The sequence below is a fragment of the Oncorhynchus mykiss genome, chromosome 14 (assembly GCF_013265735.2).
Source record: "Oncorhynchus mykiss isolate Arlee chromosome 14, USDA_OmykA_1.1, whole genome shotgun sequence".
NCBI lineage: Eukaryota > Metazoa > Chordata > Actinopteri > Salmoniformes > Salmonidae > Oncorhynchus > Oncorhynchus mykiss.
The window spans coordinates 3,230,001-3,250,865 of NC_048578.1; the positions used below are offsets into that span (position 1 = coordinate 3,230,001).

The 20,865-nt window shown below is 41.3% G+C and overlaps 2 protein-coding genes across 6 annotated transcripts in view; both read left to right on the forward strand.

Moving 5' to 3' along the window:
- LOC110488552 (mitogen-activated protein kinase kinase kinase kinase 4) overlaps positions 1–11,893 on the forward strand; it is a 58,854-nt gene extending 46,961 nt beyond the window's left edge. For all 5 annotated transcript variants that reach the window (XM_036942677.1, XM_036942678.1, XM_036942680.1 and 2 more), the window contains 6 exons: positions 74–208; positions 1,939–2,039; positions 3,430–3,579; positions 7,512–7,671; positions 8,631–8,770; positions 8,985–11,893. In XM_036942677.1, coding sequence (XP_036798572.1) covers positions 74–208; positions 1,939–2,039; positions 3,430–3,579; positions 7,512–7,671; positions 8,631–8,770; positions 8,985–9,068 — 770 coding nt within the window. In that variant the 3' untranslated portion in view covers positions 9,069–11,893. The remainder of the gene's footprint in view (positions 1–73; positions 209–1,938; positions 2,040–3,429; positions 3,580–7,511; positions 7,672–8,630; positions 8,771–8,984) is intronic.
- Positions 11,894–12,449: 556 nt separating this feature from the next.
- LOC110488553 (myotilin) overlaps positions 12,450–20,865 on the forward strand; it is a 33,321-nt gene continuing 24,905 nt past the window's right edge. Inside the window, exon 1 of the mRNA XM_036942683.1 lies at positions 12,450–12,750. The gene's annotated coding sequence lies outside the window, so the exon portion shown is untranslated. The remainder of the gene's footprint in view (positions 12,751–20,865) is intronic.

A 20,865-nucleotide genomic window follows, 5' to 3' on the forward strand; every position in this document is an offset into this window, starting at 1 on the left:
AATGTTTTTTGCACCTACTTTTGCAGCCAATTCTCTAGTCCTCTAAACCCCATTACTGTCCCCTCTCTGACAGGTAAGAAGAACAAGCTGAGGTTGTACTACCTGTCGTGGCTACGAAACAAGATCCTACGGAACGACCCAGAGGTGGAGAAAAGGCAGGGCTGGACCTCAGTAGGAGACCTTGAAGGATGTGTGCACTACAAAGTTGGTGAGTATTCATTACCTGGCCTTAGATCATGAATGTGTTACGAAACCAATACCTAGCTTACGGATATTGTTGCACTCGCTTTGTCTAGGCGTCGTAGGCCTAGTTACATGGTCTGTAACCTGAATGAATGTGTGCATTTATATGAGAAATCAGCATATGCACCTAGGTGTTGAATGTACATGTGCCCAGGGAGACAGCAACCTTGCCTTGGTCCAGGGCCAGCTCTGTCTCTCTTGACCTCTTAGTCGGCCTGTCCAAGCGGATTCTCATTTGTTCAGATGGTGACGAAACATAAATATGTCCAAACTAAAGACTCAAAAACAAACGAAAGGCCTCATGGCTTCCAAAAAAAACCCAACAGGCTCACGGCTTGTAAGATGGGACACTGACTGACTATACCATTAATTGGCTGAACCTGATGTGCTTGTCAAGCCTTGGCTCAGCAACTAGACGCGGTTGCTGACACCTGGGGGATGGAGGGTGGAAGTATCTATGTCCTAACACTACCCCCCGCCCCCATATCATAACAATAGTGTCACGACTGATGTGTTGGATCAATCTTTCATTGTATTGCATGACCGGCCTATATGAGTGATGTTAAAAAATGTAGGCATATCACTGCTTTACCAAAGGTTTTTGTGTTGTTGTATTTTATTTTGTATTTTTTATTTCACCTTTATTTAACCAGGTAGGCTAGTTGAGAACAAGTTCTCATTTACAACTGCGACCTGGCCAAGATAAAGCATAGCAGTGTGAACAGACAACAACACAGAGTTACACATGGAGTAAACAATAAACAAGTCAATAACACAGTAGAAAAAAAGAAAAAAAAATAGTCTATATACATTGTGTGCAAAAGGCATGAGGAGGTAGGCGAATAATTACAATTTAGCAGATTAACACTGGAGTGATAAATGATCAGATGGTCATGTGCAGGTAGAGATACTGGTGTGCAAAAGAGCAGAAAATTAAAATAAATAAAAACAGTATGAGGATGAGGTAGGTAAATTGGGTGGGCTATTTACTGATCGACTATGTACAGCTGCAGTGATCGGCTGCACCAAAAGCAATGTGTATAATACAAGCAAACAACTATTTCAAGATGATTTGATCTATTCTCTGAGTATCTGACTCCATTAGAGCACAATAGGTCAGTGTGTGAGATTGTGGGTGCATGTGAACTGGGTGTGAGGGAGTGATTGTGTGTCACGGTGTAGTGCTAGTGCTGAGCTCAGGCGATGTGAGCCTCTCTTTCCTGCGACTCTTCCTGAGGTTAGTAAGAGTGTTGACAGAGTGAGGACAGCTCAGGGACTCCAACCAAGGAAGGATGTGATGTCATAGTGAAGCACTGTCCTTCCCAATCCTTCCCAGCACTCCCCTCTGTATTGTTTCTCATAGTTGGAGGCATGCTGCTATTGCCTCAGTGAAAGGCAATTGGCTTCCTGCCTTTCAAATCTTAGTTTACACAAGAGTTTCGTCCTAAATGGCACCATATTCCTTACATTGGCCTTGGTCAAAAGTAGTGCACTAAATATGGAATAGGTCGCAATTTGGGGCACAACCACAAACCTCTTTGTTGAGATTGTCTAGTGATCATTAGTTCAAGACCACTGACACGTAAGTATTACAGACTGATGTAGTGACAGCTTTTATCTTGTTCTGTTTCCATTATGGGAGAAATCGCTAATCCTAATTGAAATCCCTGCTTTTTTTGTTACATGTCATTTCAGTTCGATATGAGAAGATTAAGTTCCTGGTGATTGCCTTGAAGAATGCTGTGGAGGTGTATGCATGGGCTCCCAAGCCTTACCACAAGTTCATGGCTTTCAAGGTGAGAGTCACATCAAATATGTATGGAGGAAAATAATCACATCCACATGAAGTGGAGTGGTCGGAATATGATATCATTAATGGTGCATCACTGCAAGACTACTTTCCACTACCACGGTGCTTACCAATGGAACAGCAAGAGGAACTGCCCATCCCTTCCTTCAGGCTCTGCTCAAACCCAACACCTCAACCCAAGCACTCCCAACACCTCAGGTCTCTTTGCACTCCCACACCTACGGGAGGGCAGCTCCCGCTCAGCCTAGTCCAAGCTCTTCTCTGTCCTGGCACGCCAATGGTGGAAACAGCTTCCCACTTACTAAAATGTAAAAATGTCAAATGTCAACACTACCTTCCACTTGTCTTCTTCTCTATGGCGATGTCCTTTCATTGTAGCCTGGGTGCCACTCCTTATGGAATTGTCATGACCATGTTTGGCTTGAAGTAGGCATACGCACAAACGGATCTGGGACCGGGATACTTTCGTTGTGAATCTAGAATGCTCTAATGATAGACAAAGAGAATATGTAATGCTATTAAGGTCACCTTGACAACACTGTCCTAGTTCTGAACTCTCCTCAGTGGCTTGCCCTACTTCTTACACATCTTTCTAGAATGAACCGTTTTAATTATTTCTACTCACTGCACAGAAACCATGAAATATACTAACCTTGGTGGTCACCATGGGTTAGCTCCTAGTGTTAGCTCCTGGGTGTACAAAACATTAGGAACACCTGCTCTTTCGATGACACAGAATGACCAGGTTAATCCATCTGAACGCTATGATCCCTTAAGTCCACTCTAATCACTGTAGATGAAGGGGAGGAGAGTTTAAAGAAGGATTGAGACAATTGAGACAGGGATTGTGTATGTGTGCCATTCAGATGGTGAATTGGCAAGACAAAATATTGAAATATGGCTTTGAATGGGGTATGGTAGTAGGTGTCGAAAGCGTGAAAAACCCAGCGTTGCAATTCGTGACACAATCAAAACGGTGCGCACCGTTTTGATTGTGTCACGAATTGCAACGCTGAGTTTTTCACGCTCAACAGTTGTCTGTTTGAATCAAGAATGGTCCACCACTCAAAGGACATCCAGCCAACTTAACACAACTGTGGGAAGCATTGGCGTCAACATGGGCCAACATCCCTGTGGTACGCTTTCGACACCTTGTAGAGTCAATGAATTGAGGATGTTTTGAGGGCAAAAGTTCCTAATGTTTTGTACACGCAGTGTATGTCTTCACCAGGAAAAACTATTGGCTCTAGTTATACTGTATACTATAAATATAGTTATACTGTATACTATAAATATAGTTATACTCTATACTGTATACTATAAATATAGTTATTCCTAAGTCATTCCTAATGTTTGTCCTTGTTGTGTGTATCCAGTCATTCGGCTCGCTCCCCCAGAGGCCTCTGTCTGTGGACCTGACGGTGGAGGATGGACAAAGACTCAAGGTCATCTACGGTTCCCTGGCGGGCTTCCACGCCATCGACGTGGACTCGGGGACGCCCTACGACCTCTACTTGCCAACGCACGTGAGTCCTCCACCCCCAACTCAACCTCAACCCCAGCCTCCTCTAAACTCTCCCACACCCCCTCCACCCTCTCCCCACCCCAGCCTTCTTTCTCCCTCTCAGGGCCATGCAGCCTGGGTCTTTGGGTCTCTGCCAGACCTCCAGCCTACAGTTTCTGTGTCTCTATTCTACAGCAGATAAGCAGCTCTTCTCCTCTGCACCCACGCCACTCAGCGTGATCTTTTGTTCTGACTCAGAGTTGACGTGGGTAGAAGCTGTTTGCCACCACAGCCAGTTGACTAATGTGGTTGATACAGTATAATATCGACAGGATGGGTTTGTGTTTAAGCCAGGCCTGCTACTGTCAGTATCTGACCTTGTGGCACTTGTCTTTGGAGCGGCAGGCAGCCTGGCGGTTAACAGCGTTGGGCCAGTAACTGAAAGTCGCTCTGGATAGGAGCGTCTGCTAAATGACTAAAAAGTCAAATGCAAATGGATTTCTCGAAAAGCCCCTCGTAGAAATTCTGCTCTGTCACGGTTTAAGCTCAAACATCACTTACCTCAGAGCAAAGGAGATACAGTGCATTTAGGGAGCTTTTCCTCTCGGGAGCAAACAGATTTACTGAAAAATAACTCAAGCTTCACTCCAGTAATCTACCGCGGTCACAACAGTTGTCTGAAGATACAGGGAGGTCAGCCTTGGTCAGTTATCAGTTCATCTCAGTGGTAGCTGTGTTTGGCTGACTACCAGGAAGTGAATGAGGCTAAGAATGACTGAGTAGCCAGCTGAACCAAGTGATGGATATTGTCTTAGTTAGAACTTCTAACCCCTCTATGAGGCTCAAGATGTAGCAGGGTGGAATAATGCAGATGTGCAGATTGTTGCACTCTTAGTCACTGTGGACAGGGGAGCTGAGGCAGCCTCTACTCTTAATGATGAGAATCGCACACACCCACACAATTCTGCAGAGAGCTGCTGGGAGCTGAGAACCAGAGCAGAGGAAGAATACATTCTCAGAAGGAAATTAGCTCTATTACACACTCACAATACACACTCACACACACATACACTTGCACACTCACTTTTGTGCGTACATCCACACAAATATAGACTTGTACACACACGCACACACACTGTACCACCTCCCAGTGCTGTGCCCTCAGAGGTGTGCTGTGGCTCTATCCCACTTCTCCCACTGTGCTGGCCCACATAGCTATCATTGGCTGCTTCTCTTTGGCCCCAGTCTCCAGCCATGTGTGCTACTTTTCACCAGATAGATAGCTCTAAAAATACCTTGGCAGCGCCGGCAAACCATGTGCCTGCTAAAGTGACCTGTTATTCTCCCATTTTTTCTCATAACAGTGATATATTTAGAGAGCACTACCACACACTCGATAACACTGGTGCCTTAGTCTCTTACACTGCAGCGGAAGAGAAGAGTCCTTCTCTTTTACCCGATCACTCGCTCTCACATTCACTCTCGTATTCACTCTCTCTCACTGACACTCACTGGTCCGCTCATTCTTTCCTTCACACACACACACAACTTTTCTCCCACGTACGTTCTCCCTGCTGGCTGCGGTTGATGATGAGATGATAAGGATACCGAGGCAGCGGATTAAGATAGCGCTGCGTCTGTGGATGCCAGTGTTGATGCTGAGGATTGTGGTGGCACAGCCACAGTGGCATGAGGACAGCCGGTGGCAGCTGGGGGGACAGGCTCTCGGCCGGGCAAGTATGGGGATCCTGTGGTGACTAACACTGGCCCTGTGGTAACTTACACAGGTCCTGTGGTGACTTACACTGATCCTGTGGTGACTTACCCTGGTCCTGTGGTGACTTACACTGGTCCTGTGGTGACTGTGACTTACTGTACATAGAAGCTTTTGGGGTTGTTTGAGGTGTTGGTTTGTTTGGGGATTTGGGGTTTGAGGTTATACCTGCTGTTTAAGCTACTAGTCTAAGCCAGTACGTGGACTCGCTTATAGCAGCTCTTATGTAGAAGGACTTTGTTATAATCTTCTTATACGAAGATTATTGTAGATCTCTTGTGGTCTTAGAAACGTTGTGTATGTGAATGTGTGAATGTTGCATCCTCAGAGAGATAACAGAGTCTAAAAGACCGTCTCATTGTTTGAATGTTAGCTATTATGCAAGTGCTTATGAGGGACCTGGGGGGGGGGTCAGAAGTGGCTCCCTCCTCCGCCTCGCTGCCACTTATTCAACCCAAGATGCTGTTCAGTGGTTATATTCATAGGTTGCACCTCCGTCACTCGGTCGCATCATGCCATTGTTATGAACGTTCTCAAGCCGCCCTCTATCAGCGGCGCCATAATGGTGCCCTAAAGTGATGATAAGCCCAAGTCATTCTGGACAGAGGCTAAATTACACTATAGTGCCTGGCAATACGATGACATTGCTAAAGTAGTCAAATATTTATTAGGAAACAACTTTGCCAGCATTACCAGGTCATCAAATGTACTTTAGACAGATGGCAAAATTGTCATTAGATAGCAAAGCAATGCTAACGTTAGCTTGCTAAAGTCCAGTGGCCTCCCCTCAATCTTAGCTAGCTAGCTAACGTTATACTGCATCTAAAGTCAACATGGTGACATCAAAATTATGACAAAAGGTTTTCCTACCAATTATTTGCCTGCTGTTGAATGTCATTGTATTTCCAAGCCACTTTAATGCACTTTTGATGAAATCTTCATCAGCGCTCATTGACGAAGCATTGAGTAGTATCAGGCATCAGTCCAAAACGAACGTTCAAAACAAGTATTGTGACGAAACATGCAACCCGTGAGTAGCTCTGCATCACATCTCAGTGGAGCTCACCCAGCCATAGTAACAACACTCATTTGGGTATCTGAGTTGCATCCCAATGTCAGGGGAGAAAGAGCTGATCACTGAGCGTCTTTGCCAAATGAGATTGTAATTAAAGAAATTAAGTGAAAACATTGTATGGCAATTAATTAGCTGAGACAGAATCAATTAAGCGTTGTCACCCTCTCTCTGTTGCCACCTTGTAGTCAGTGACTCGGCTGATTCAACATGTTGTTTAGCCTCAGTTCACTGACTCTGAACCAGCTTCTCATCAAACAGAATGAATCCAGATGGTTCCAGGGAGGGAGAGTGGGAGTGTGAGGGAGCAATGATACTTTGTTTTATTAGCCAATGTTATCTGGTAGGCTTAGGCGATATACCGTATATACCGTATACTGGGGTATTTAGACATACCGACGGATTCATTTTAATACCGGGGGCTGCAGGGGTGTGTGCTACGCCACAGCTTATAACTAACCAAAAGTTAACTATCCAAGATGTGCCTAATCAATTATATCCAGCTCAGGACTCCAGCTATGCATTTGGATTGCTAACTTGCTAGCTCAGTGGCTAGATGGCAAGATCAAGCTACTTGGTTACACTAGAGACAATCCAGCCCCTTCTGGATCAAGATCCATATCTTTTTTTTTTACTTTTTATTTATTTTAAGGAATAGCACCGCTTGTGTGCACTTCCGATAATACCCAGTATGGTACAGAAATAGTGTGAAAGTCTTGATACTGTCCAAACCTATTAGTTGGTGTATTAGGAGGATTACCCCTGGTGATGTGGATGTAGCTGGGTGAGTACTGCTGTTGCTGGTAGAGATGATGAGGTTTGGAGTGAGAGTGCTGTGTTGTGCTGCACTTCCCATTGTCGTCAAATCAAGTCAAGTCAATTGTTATTTTCCAACAGGGAAATTGAGTTTGCAGACAGAATAATACCATATAACACTGTACTAGAGAGCTACACTATATAAAACATTATGGATGTGTCTTAAATTGCACCTGTCAGGCCCATAGGGCTCTGGTCAATAGTAGTGCACTATATAGGGGATACCATGCCATTTGAGACGTAACCCATCTTATCCTCATCTCATCTGACTGTGTGTGTTTGTCTGTCTTAGATCCAGGGTGTGATCCGGCCCCATGCCATCATCATCCTACCCAACAGCAGTGGCATGGAGGTTCTGGTGTGTTATGAAGACGAGGGGGTCTACATAGACACCTATGGACGCATCACCAAGGAAACAGTGCTGCAGTGGGGAGAGATGCCTGCATCTGTCGGTGAGTTTCTGTACATCGTAGCCACCCACCAAATCAAAACCTGCAGGCTGTACGTGTGAGAGAGAGAGAGAGAGAGAGAGAGAGAGAGAGAGAGAGAGAGAGAGAGAGAGAGAGAGAGAGAGAGAGAGAGAGAGAGAGAGAGAGAGAGAGAGAGAGAGAGAGAGAGAGAGAGAGAGAGAGAGAGAGAGAGAGAGAGAGAGAGAGAGAGAGAGAGAGAGAGAGAGAGAGAGAGAGAGAGAGAGAGAGAGAGAGAGAGAGAGAGAGAGAGAGATTCCACCTCCACTCGGATTGAAAAACTAGCGCTTATAAGTCTAATTTTATATTAAAATGGATAGATTTGATAGACCTGCAGACCCAGACCATTTTAAAAATAGAGCATGTCTCTTGTATTGACCCTTTTTGTTATGCCGCAAGCAAGAAGTTAACCTTATTTATTGTACTTGGATCACTGGGTGCAAAGAGGAGTCAAGCTGGATCCAACTCCTCTAGACAGATTTGGGACAGTGGCTCTAAAAATAAGATGTTCTGTTAGACTCATTTAGTTGGGTCCATTGGCCAGGTCATTATTCAAGGGGAAAGGGTGTCTGTGGGGAATAGACTCACAGACAGGACAGCGCTCAGCCGAGTCTGGACCAGAGTATATAGAGTGTAAATAAACTCTGGGTGTAGGCTCTAAAGAGGAGAGTGTGGTAAAGGGGAACCTATTGATTTTCATCTTTAGATGCGTCTCGAGATTGGTTTACAACATGGCACTCACTGAGAGGCAGAAACCCTTGGAGGGTCTAAAACCCTGAGTGTGTAGTCTAGTGACTAAAGGTGCATCCCAAGTGGCACATTATTCCCTTTATAGTGTACTACTTTTGACAAGAGCCATACGGGCCCTGGTCAAAAGTAGTATAGGGAATAAGGTGCCATTTGTGCCAAAATCTGAGTCTGTGATGGTGTGTGTGTCTCCACAGCCTACCTGCAGTCCAACCAGGTGATGGGCTGGGGAGACAAAGCCATCGAGCTGAGGTCAGCTAACACAGGCAACCTTGAGGGAGTCTTCATGCACAAGAAGGCCCAGAAACTCAAATTCCTGTGTGAGAGGAATGACAAGGTAAGATAACATCCCAATGTCACCAAAACATACCTTGGGCAAAGCTCACATGACACCCTATTCCCCCCATATTACTTGTAGGGCTTACATAGGGCTTGGCTAGATACAGAAAATATGTCCTAGCATACCCTATGTTGTTCTTAATATTGTAGGTGTTGAATATTATACCGGAAGTTGTAAATGTTTAACTGCTTCATCTATTTTCTGTGTGAAGGTGTTCTTTGCCTCAGTGCAGTCAGGTGGCAGCAGCCAGATCTACTTCATGACACTGGGCCAAAACTCTCTGTTCAACTGGTGAGCTCTGGGGCTTGAAAACAACAAACATTCATACAGGGATCATCTCAGAAACAACATGAATTATGCTCAGATACAGTCCTCTTAAAAACTGAAGTTACACTTTAGTAGTACAGCTACAAAACCCCATGCATATGAGGATACAACATTAGCAATCAGCATTAATTTATTATTTTTTGTGGCTAAGGCCAACACATTGGTTTTATGCTGGTTATTTCAAGTCTCTAGCTCTAGTTGTGAATATTACGCCTTAATAGCCATACACAGGGCTTCTTCTTTATGTTTTGAAATACATCGGCCACCAACATTTGAATTCATATTGATCTCAATATCACATGGACTTAAAAGCACAATTGCTTCTTTGTTTATATCCGAAATGCATCAACACGTTTTTTATTAAGTGATTGTTGGTATATTCATCACTGTATTATTAGCAAGTGCCATTGTTGGTGTTAAATCCTATTTACCATCCAGTATTATTTGCAAGTATTATGTGCTTTTAAAGTTGCACAGTCAAGTTGCACGTCAGGAAATGAAAATCAAATGTTGTTACTCCAAAGGGAGTGACAAAACATAAGTCCCTTAGTAATGAAGAGTGCATTAGAAAGAATACAGATTAGTGGGCTAGTAATCGTTTTTAAACGTAGACACTGATACTGCAAATGGCTTGTCCTTATTTCTCACTATTAAGTCAATTTACTGCCCTTGCAATTCCAATGGTGTATACTTAGTTTTACGGTCTCCACTTTCTAGTCGTAATTTAGATGACCAAATAGGCATTATATACCCTGTTGCATCTCTTGATATAGAACAGATCATGTTTTGCATTAAGTCGTTTTATAAGAGGAAGAAGAAAAGGATCAGGATGTTGACCTCGTGCTATATAGGTATTTTTGTACGTAAGTGGATGTACATATTATTTGCACTGTTTTCTAGATATTTTATATCCACTGGTCATCTCTATGTACAGGTTAATGGATTTGCAAATGATCTAGCCCTTTGCACTATGACCACTTTTGTAAATGTTCAATGTAAAATGCTTTATTGTCACTGTGTAATACATTTGAAGTCCTTTATTTACAAAAATTTGATAGCATCACATTAAACAGAGATTGCATCTGATTTAGATCAAGCTAAATCTTCTATTTAATACATCATGATCTAAAAAATGATGTTATAACAGCAAAAGGCTTTCAACTCTTTAAATTATAAAATATATACTCTTTTGTAAAAAAAAAAAAATGTTTGTTAAAGGACATTGAAATAATTGATCTGTACCACAAATGTGAAATGTAAACTCAAATCAATTGTATTTTTTTTCCAGTTTTATTTTGTTTTGCTTTTTTTTGCCACCAAATGGAGCTCAACATTTTCATTTCAAATCCAGTTTGGACAATTATAGTTACTTTATCCTCATGGTAGAAATACTGCAGCTGGTTCTGTATTTTCAACTGAAAAGGAACTTTTTCAAGGGACAGTTTGATATGATGTTGTTATTTTGTTGTTACCAAAAAGCATCTCATATTTTTATGTGAGCATTCACTCATGAGGTGTATTCAACTGACAATATATTTAGATTAGAAGGAATAGCCAGTTAGGTACTCAGTTTCACATAGCAATTATTTGAACGTATATTTACCCTATAATGATTTCCATGAAGTTTCCATGAACTAATGCTTTCATTGTCATTGGTCTAATTCGCAGATTTTTACAGAACTTACATTCTGACTGAGATTTGTAGTCAAGGCAAAGTGGTAAGGAATCAATCAAATTGAGTTTTGACTAAACGTTTTTATTAATAGATCTGTTTTAATTAAGTATTTTTGAAAATAGTAACAGAGCACTCAGTTGATATCTCATTAATTTGGCATGTATGATGCAAATGTTATAATTTGTCAATTTCAAATAAGAGATTGAATGGGTAGATTTAAACCATTTAAACTTTTTATCCTGAACTTACATTTGAACAAGCTTTTCCTGTTTTTCTATGCCTAAGTAGAACTTGTGACAGTGAGTTACTATATTGTCCATTTGTAAACAGTTATTAATTAATTATGTCTATAAAAAACAGGGATTTTAAGCAAAAGTTGTGATATCAGACATGTTACTGAGTTAAATAATCGTTTTTTTCAACTGACAGTTATATTGCAGTTGAGGATTGTGAGTCATAGCACTCGCTGTGTCATTTCCCCTCCTATCCACCCCCATATTTCAGGAAGTGCTCTTGTATGAAATCATGGGTTTGCTTGTCCTATTGTGAGGTGTGTGCTGTAGGAAGGACTGAGGAGGTTGATGATGGTTTGTGTCAGGTGTGTGTCGTGTAGCTGTGAAGATTCCTCTCTGCTTTATATGATGCAGAGCAAATTGAGTTTTTGTTCTCGGGAATTTGAGTAAGATGGAGAAAGAATTCCGAAAGGTTTTTGATGTTGAGTGTAGTTGACGGTTATATGAGATTTTATTGAATAGACTGGTAGACCAATCAGTCTTGATCCATTTTTCCCCTACAAAATATATATATATATATATATATAGTGTATAAAAAACAATTAGAATAAAGTTGACCACTTTAAATTGATAAATATCCACAAAATATATTGTTTCCTTACCTGTTATTTTTCCATTTTGTTTTTGAAATTGTGTTGCAATATCATTTGTATTTTATTTAGTCCTTTCTTTTGTCTTACTTTTGCTTTATTTTTGCACTGGAAGTTTCTTATCATTTTACAGCATGTACTGTATACTCAACCCGTGAAATTAATTAGTAACACTAATTGAGGTGTTATTGTATAAAAAAAAAACTGTTGAACAATAAAAGATGTAGACAAATTATTGTGATGTTCAGTGGTTCATTGAATAACATTGGAACAATATCAACTTACCAAAACGATACATTTGGAGGTAGTCTAGGACTATGTCATTCTTATGGTTATACTTTAAGAACAGCATCTAGAGTACGGAAGAGGTTTTTTCTGTGGACCGACCTTATAACGTTCCCAAGTTATTAATGTCACACAACACCTGTGCCAATCAGTGATCGAGCTGGGAGCTGAAACAGGAAACATGGGTTCCATCTTCACCCGGAACCAAGTCTGACTGGCACGCAATGTAATAGGGACTTCCACACAAGAGCTATTTCTTACGTATGATGCATTCCACCTGCACATGATGATTCAAGACTTCCATTTAATTTCCACATGCTTACAGTATTCCTGTATCTGCTGAAGCAGTCAACAGTGTTTGGGCAGCGTGCTAGCTAGGGTCTGGTCTATATTTGCGGGTCAGAATGTTTAGTTCTCTGGTTAACTGTGGAGTCAGCTGTGTCAGATGGAAGGGAGGTAACCTGAGACGGGCCCTAGCTCACTTCCTCAACCAACTCCCTCCTCAGGCTCAGTCAGACGCTGCTATAGTGGAGCTGGTGGCTCTCAGTCCCAGCCACTGCCATGGCTGCCTCCCCCACCTAACACTCCCCCTGACACCCCCCACCACCACCCATCCACCTCCCTCCCGTCTGGATACCACCCCTGTAGATGACAGTTGAGTGGTGCTCAGAGAAGGACCCTCTGCGCCCCCTTGGTGAGCAGGGAAGAGAGTGTGCCAGGGAGAGGAGCAGAGAGAACCGTTTGTCTGCCTGTCTCACACAGTACAGTCATCACCCATTGGACTAGTAGCTGCACAGTGGTCCACTGGTAAGGTCTCTGAATGGTGTGGGGCTTTTTATTTTCCCCAGAGGAACCATTAGTTGGGTGGTCTAGGGGTCAGGTGTTGGTACAGCTTAGGATCATCTGGCTTATGTCACCGGATCCTTACTCAAAATATGTCCTGGTTTATGTTCAACTGTTGACTATACATAAATAGTAATCTATCTCTTACCAAATTTAAATGGAAGGTACATTTGCATGTTTATCTACTGTATCAATCAAACATGAAATCTTAGCCTGGTAGTCATGTCAAATTTGAATGACTTAACTGTTTTTTTTGTGATCAAACCGTATAAGCTGGCAAATCAAAAAGTTGTGTAGTGAAAAATGTGTTGCATTTGCTGGGATTTAACTTTGGAACTGCAAAGTGTGTCAATTATATAGTGTGCAGCGGGGTGAGCCAGCTTGGCATTCCAGGGTGCAGTTGGGGATGATGGAAGGGGCCAGGATGGGGAGGGAGGGTGGGGGGTGTGGGGGGGCTTGGCCAGGCCAAACATGCTTCTGCAATGCACTCTGCAAACTGAGAGGTCTGATTGGCCGGGCATCATGTGCTCCTCGCTCTAAATTGGTCCACCTGTAGACAATTCCGAGACCTGTTGGAATTGTTGACTTGTGCAATGGCTTGATGATTAAAACCAAGTCAGTCAACAAATATTCAATTATAGCCCACGAGTGTTTCACAATATCAGTAGTAGCAGTTGGTTGTATGTACAAACTCTACTAGATTCTCAGTGGCCTTGTGCAACCTAAACATGTCAGGAGTCTGATGACTTGCAAATCTTTTGATATCTTTTCAACAAGAGAAGACCCAGAATGTCACATGACAAAATTTGCTGACTTATTTATTTATTGGAGACGTCCCCTCCAGTCATTCTACTTTGAGATTTGGGGTTTTGAAGTCGTTCAGTTTGGTTAATGAACAATTGCATTACTGTAGACCTGGGTCAATAACTGGCATTCTGAACGTATTTATTCTCACCAGGTGTTATCTGGTATTTTGACCTCACTTTAGTTAATTGGAATATGGGCTCAACATGACCATATCAGTATATTAAAGCCTGGATCACTATCCTGTCTGATGATCAGTCTAAATAACTACCCTTAATAAAATTCCAGCATCCTGCCAAGTACATAGGCTCCTGCTGGACATAAGCTGCAGTATCATTACTGAGCTGTGTTGTGATGGTTGGGATGGAATGTATCCATGACTGGACAATGATATGTGTCGGTATTAGAGAGGTGTAACAGTTTAACTTTAGTCCGTCCCCTCACCCCTACACGGGCTCGAACCAGGGACCCTCTGCACAGATAGACAACAGTCACCCACAAAGAATCGTTACCCATCGCTCCACAAAAGCCGCGGCCCTTGCAGAGCAAGGGGAACCACTACTTCAAGGTCACCGATCGAAACGCTATTAGCGCTCACCACCGCTACCTAGCTAGCCATTTCACACCGGTGACAGAGGCAGCTGCAGTACAAACAGAAGGCTCCTATGGTGGCAGACTGATGGTTACAGGGTCATTCCTACAATGCGGTGCCTATTCTGTCCTCAGGAAATATCACTTTAGTGTAAAATTCCGAAAGGCTTTAAATGTAATGTCAGGTGTCCTTTACCTTAAAAACATTCAAATATGGATCTTGAAAGGGAATTTAAGCATTTTAAACACTTTTTTTCAGTGGATGTAGGCATTTTTGCAATGTTCCTGGGTGTTATTCATCAAATTCCACGATAAATATAAGCCATAAAATAATTACATATTTCATTTTTTTTTTGCCCTCGTTAAATACTCTCTCATCAATAACTTTTTTTTTTCATGATTGTTGTATTTATTATTATTTTATTTCAGATTGTCTTTATGTCCCTGATATCACTTTCCACCTTGTTAGTTTGTTGTTATTCTTCATTTAAGAAAACAACCCCTTCCTACAATGGCGCCACATTCAAGAAGTGTCATCATTTCTTCGGATGGAAAACAATGGTGCAAAGCTAAATAAATATAAACACTCAGTTTTATCTATTTTTCCACCCTCGTGGGCTAAATTATAGAGAACTTTTTTTTAAATTGAAATCCTGTTCAAGTGTTATTATGCTAGCTCAATCTTGCTCACTCACAGAGCTATGGCTAATTTAGGCTCAAAATGTCTACTCTGTTAGGTGGTACTCTGAACAGGTTCTGAACAGGTTGGAAAATGAACATAGACTTTTTTTTTTCTGTGTCTGAGCTTGACCAAAAGTTACAAGGTCCAAAATGCACCACATTGTAGAAATGACCCGACTACAGTGGGAGATTTTAGTGTGTTCCTCCTTCCAAAACCGGCTGTTCAGTTTGGCAGGCCTAATAACAATTTTTGGTAACACTTTACTTGACACCCAGCGTCATCACACGTTATGACACGCTCATAACCATGCCATAATATGTCATAACAGCTGACACAACTTGTCAAAACCTGTCATAATATGGTCATAACACTGTCATGACACATATATTTAGAACTGTTGGGACATATAAATATTGCGTTATTTTATGGCTGGTTATGACACCTACATAAGAGTGTCATAACCCACAAAACCTACCACACAAGGCAATTCATTCCATTACACCTTAGCCTACTTGTCAACAGTATGTTTATGTTATATAACATTTTCTGAAATTGACTATATCAATTTGTCATTGTAATTGTGCACACATTGATGTCAGACATGCACCTACCCTAATGCTCTGTTGCTGATGACTGGAATGAATGTAGGAGCATAGGAGGAGGACAAGACACCCTATTATTGACTGATGACTATCATAAGGGCATGGACGAGAGAGGCCTATCTGGCTTATATGGTATTGATGGTCATAATTGCTTCATGACAGTGTCATACAGTGCATTTTCTACAAGTTATATATATATATTTTTTAAATACATGACCATAAAGAATTCATTACAACAACAATAAAGGATTTAAGAAACAAACTTTAAAAGGAAAGGAAACTTCTTGGCAGGGAAAAAGCACATTTTAAATATAGGTTTTTACACTCTTGTGTAGGTGTCATCACCAGACATAAAATAACGCAATATATGTCACAACAGGTGTAAATATATGGCTCATGACAGTGTTATGACCACATTATGACACGTTATGACAAGTTGTGTCAGCTGTTCTAACATATTATGGCATGGTTATGACCGTGTCATAACGTGTTATGACGCTGGGTGTCAAGTAAAGTGTTACCCAATTTTCTACACATGATTTGAAAGTGGCTTAATGTTAATTATACTGTATAAAGCTGAAATAAGACCTTAGCAAAGAGATGCTCATTGCTTGTGCCTGTAGTTTCAGAGGGCATGCATGGGTATTGAGACTGGCCTTGTTTATGCCTCTAAACACTCCAAAGCTGTCAGATGTCAGATGTCGTGCCTCTCTGGTAATGTGTAGAGGAAGGTGTGAATTAGAGGCCTGTATTTTCATGTTCCCTCATTTGCATTTACTCCCCCCCCCCCCCCCCCCATACAGGGTATGCGGGAATGAGCTACCATATATATATTCCCTCCTTTTATAAAAAGTGGGGTTGTTGTTTCCTATGATGAGGATATGGGTTGTGTTTGGAATGGATGTGTTGTTTAAGAGGACAATGCGAGCTGAGCAAGCGAGGGGATGACCAGGGTGAATATGTGAATTAAACCCACTGTCGATTTGGGACCGCACTTTGGCTCCAGTGGACATTCCAGACCAGGCCGGTGGGGGAAGATTTATCTTACGCCATGTGTTTCTAAATCCAACGCACAGAAGGCCGAAAAACAAAATTAGATTGTGGCTGAGCTCGGGTTTCCTCTCGTCCAGAAGCTCTACTCTAGCTAGTAGCTAGCTAGCCAGTCCTCCAGGCTCAGGGTGGGGGCTGAAAGGTGGTAGAGGCCCAGTCACTGGATCTCCTGCAGGGTACACTGAGAATATCATGCTGGCCTGCTGGGTGGAAGCAATGCACAGTGTCATTTGCATGTCTCAAACAAGCCCCCTTGTTATGTAGTTGAATTAAAATGATGTTGAATATAATAATTAACTACATTCATAAATCTGACTTCATTATTATGTGAATAAATGTACGTCTCTGGAGGATCTAGTCAAGGTAGCAAGCCTTGCATCACCTCTTAATATGACTACTATGAACATGTGTCTGTCTTGCACTGTTATGCAATTATTAAGAGATACAAACAGCTAATCCTGGCGACCAATGTTCTTGCAGTAATTTATTGAGTCAAGTACACCAGGGATGGCAAGGTGGAACCCAAGCATATACAGTGCATTCGGAAAGTATTCAGACCCTACGTTACAGCCTTATTCTAAAATGGATGAAATAGTTTTTTTTCCCTCATCAATCTACACACAATACCCCACAGCCAGAAGAGGGCTGGCCACCCCTCAGAGCCTGGTTCCTCTCTAAGTTTTTTCCTAGGCTCTTGCCTTTCTAGGGAGTTTTTCCTAGCCACCGTGCTTCTGCGTACATCTGAATTGCTTGCTGTTTGGGGTTTTAGGCTGGGTTTCTGTATAGCACTTTGTGACATCGGCTGATGTAAAAAGGGCTTCATAAATATATTTGATTGATTGATTGATAATGCCAAAGAAAAAACAGGTTTTTAGAAATGTTCGCAAATGTGCACTACTGTTCAAAAGTTTGGGGTCACTTAGAAATGTCCTTGTTTTTGAAAGAAAAGCAATTTTTTTGTTCATTAAAATAACATCAACTTGATCAGAAATACAGTGTAGACATAGTTAACTTTGTAAATTACTATTGTAGCTGGAAACGGCAGGCTGTTTATGGAATATCTACATATGCGTACAGGCCCATTATCAGCAACCATCGCTAATGTGTTCCAATGGCACGTTGTGTTAGCTAATCCAAGTGTATCATTTTAACTTGTTAAAATGGCAGTATTGAGTAGCTTGGATGAATAAGGTGCCCAGAGTAAACTGCCTGCTACTCAGGCCCAGTTGCTAATATATGCATGTTATTAGTAGATTTGGATAGAAAACACTCTGAAGTTTCTAAAACTGTTTGAATGATGTCTGTGAGTACAACAGAACTCATATGGCAGGCAAAAAACCTGAGAAAAAATCCAACCAGGAAGTGGGAAATCTAAGGTTTGTAGTTTTTCAAGTCATTGCCTATCGAATATACAGTGTCTATGGGGTCATATTGCACTTCCTAAGGCTTCCCCTAGATGTCAACAGTCTTTAGAACCTTGTTTGATGCTTTTACTGTGAAGGAAGGGGGAATGGCAGCTGAATGAGTCAGAGGTCTGCCAGAGTTGCATGAGCTGATCACGCACGTTCACGTGAGAGTTAGCTTGCGTTCCATTGCATTTCTGCAGACAAAGGAATTCTCCGGTTGGAACATTATAGAAGATTTATGTTAAAAACATCCTAAAGATTGATTCTATACATTGTTTGACATGTTTCTACGAACTGTAACGGAACTTTTTGACTTTTCGTCTGCTCGCGCCTCATGAATTTGGATTACTGGGCTAAACACGCGAACAAAAAGGAGCTATTTGGACATAAATGATGGACTTTATCGAACAAATCAAACATTTATTGTGGAACTGGGATTCCTGGGAGTGCATTCTGATGAAGATCATCAAAGGTAAGTGAATATTTATAATGCTATTTCTGACTTCTGTTGACTCCACAACATGGCGGATATCTGTATGGCTTGTTTTGTTGTCTGAGCGTTGTACTCAGATTATTGCATGGTGTGCTTTTTCGGTAAAGCTTTTTTGAAATCTGACACAGCGGTTGCATTAAGGAGAAGTTTATCTAAATTTCCATGCATAACACTTGTATTTTCATCATCATTTATGATAAGTATTTCTGTAAATTGATGTGGCTCTCTGCAAAATCACCGGATGTTTGGGAACTACTGAACATAACGCACCAATGTAAACTCCGATTTTTGTATATAAATATGAACTTTATCGAACAAAACATACATGTATTGTGTAACATGACGTCCTATGAGTGTCATCTGAGGAAAATCAAAGGCTAGTGATGAATTTGATCTATATTTCTGCTTTTTGTGACTCCTCTTTTTGGCTGGAAAAATGGCTGTGTTTTTCTGTGACTAGGTGCAGACCTAACATAATCGTGTGCTTTCGTCGTAAAGCCTTTTTGAAATCAGACACTGTAGTGTGATTAACAACAAGTTTATCTTTACAATGGTGTAAAAATACTTCTATGTTTGAGGAATTTTAATTGTGAGATTTCTGTTGTTTGGAATATGGTGCCCTGCACTTTCGTTGGCTGTTGTCATATCGATCCCGTTTGCGGGATCTAAGCCATAAGAAGTTTTAAAAGGCTAATTGATCATTAGAAAACCCTTTTGCAATTATGTTAGCACAGCTGAAAACTGTAGTGCTGATTAAAGAAGCAATAAAACTGGCCTTCTTTAGACTAGTTGAGTATCTGGAGCATCAGCATTTGCGGGTTCGATTACAGGCTCAAAATTGCCAGAAACAAAGTACTTTCTTCTGAAAATCGTCAGTCTATTCTTGTTCTGAAAAATGAAGGCTATTCCATGCGAGAAATTGCCAAGAAACTGATGATCTCTTTCAACGCTATGTACTACTCCCTTCACAGAACAGCGCAAACTGGCTCTAACCAGAATAGAAAGAGGAGTGGGAGGCCCCGGTGCACAACTGAGCAAGAGAACAAGTAGTTTGAGAAACAAACACCTCACAAGTCTTCAACTGGAAGCTTCATTAAATAGTACCCGCAAAACACCAGTCTCAACGTCAACAGTGAAGAGGCGACTCCGGGATGTTTCTGGAAGGTTCTGGAAGGTTCTCCCATCTCCACAGAGGAACTCTGGAGCTCTCTCAGAGTGACCATCGGGTTCTTCCATTTAAGAATGATGTTGGCCGCTGTGTTCTTGGGGACCTTCAATGCTGCAGAAATGTTTTGGTACCCTTCTCCAGATCTGTGTCGCCTGTCTCGGAGCTCTACGGACAATTCCTTCAACCTCATGGCTTGGTTTTTTGCTCTGACATGCACTGTCAACTGTGGGACTTTATATAGACAAGTGCATTTCCAAATCATTTCCAATCAATTTAATTTACCGCAGTTGGACTCCAATCAAGTTGTAGAAACATCTCAAGGATGATCAATGGAAACAAGATGCACCTGAGTTCAATTTGCAAAAATCCAACCTGTTTTCACGTTGACATTATGGGGTATTGTGTGTAGATTGATGAGGGACTTTGATTTAAAAATGTAATAAAATGTGGAAAATTTAAGGGTTCTGAATACTTTCAAAATGCACTGTACTATGTGTAGTGTACATTATATTCACCAATAGACTACTAAATTATGAACATATAGTCAGTCACAGAATTACTCTGTAAATTCAACTAATATGATTTATTAGTTACAAAAGAATGAGTGTTTTATAACACTCAAACAAATAAAGTGTGCATGAAATACATTATACATTACAGAATAAGACAGAGTGACTATCAACCAAATAGGACTAAACGTGTGTGACACACACAGGAGCTTGCTAACAAGTTCTCAGAAGTATGAACAAATTCACTGTCCTTTTAATCAAATTCGAGCTTAAACTCAGGCCCAACCTGAATTCAACTTTCTTTGCACTTTGCTAGTTAAAACAATAAGTAGGAAAACACACCCAGATTGTAATCTAATCCAATGAATTTAAACGATAGGACCGCACCCCTGTGTCGCTCCTCTTTGAACCATCTGTAGTCGGACAAACTGAATAACCCAGATCTCTGTAACACAGTTTCTCTGTAACAATAAATCCACAGCATTTACAGTACAAAAGAACATATCAAAATGTTTAGCTTTTTGTGAACTCCTAAAACAATCCAAACATGGCAATATAATTTACAGTAACGGTCATTAAACTGATTCAAGTTTCATCACTCTAGTGACTGAGGTTGCCACAGATAGGGTGTGGCTCTCTCCTGTGAGATGCAAATATATGGCCAACCATCTAAATAATGTATTGAGACTTCATGCTGGGCCTCAGCGCCTGCAAGTCGCTAGTTGTGAGTATCATCTTCTCAAATTTTCCCACTACAGTTAGATTTCACGTAAT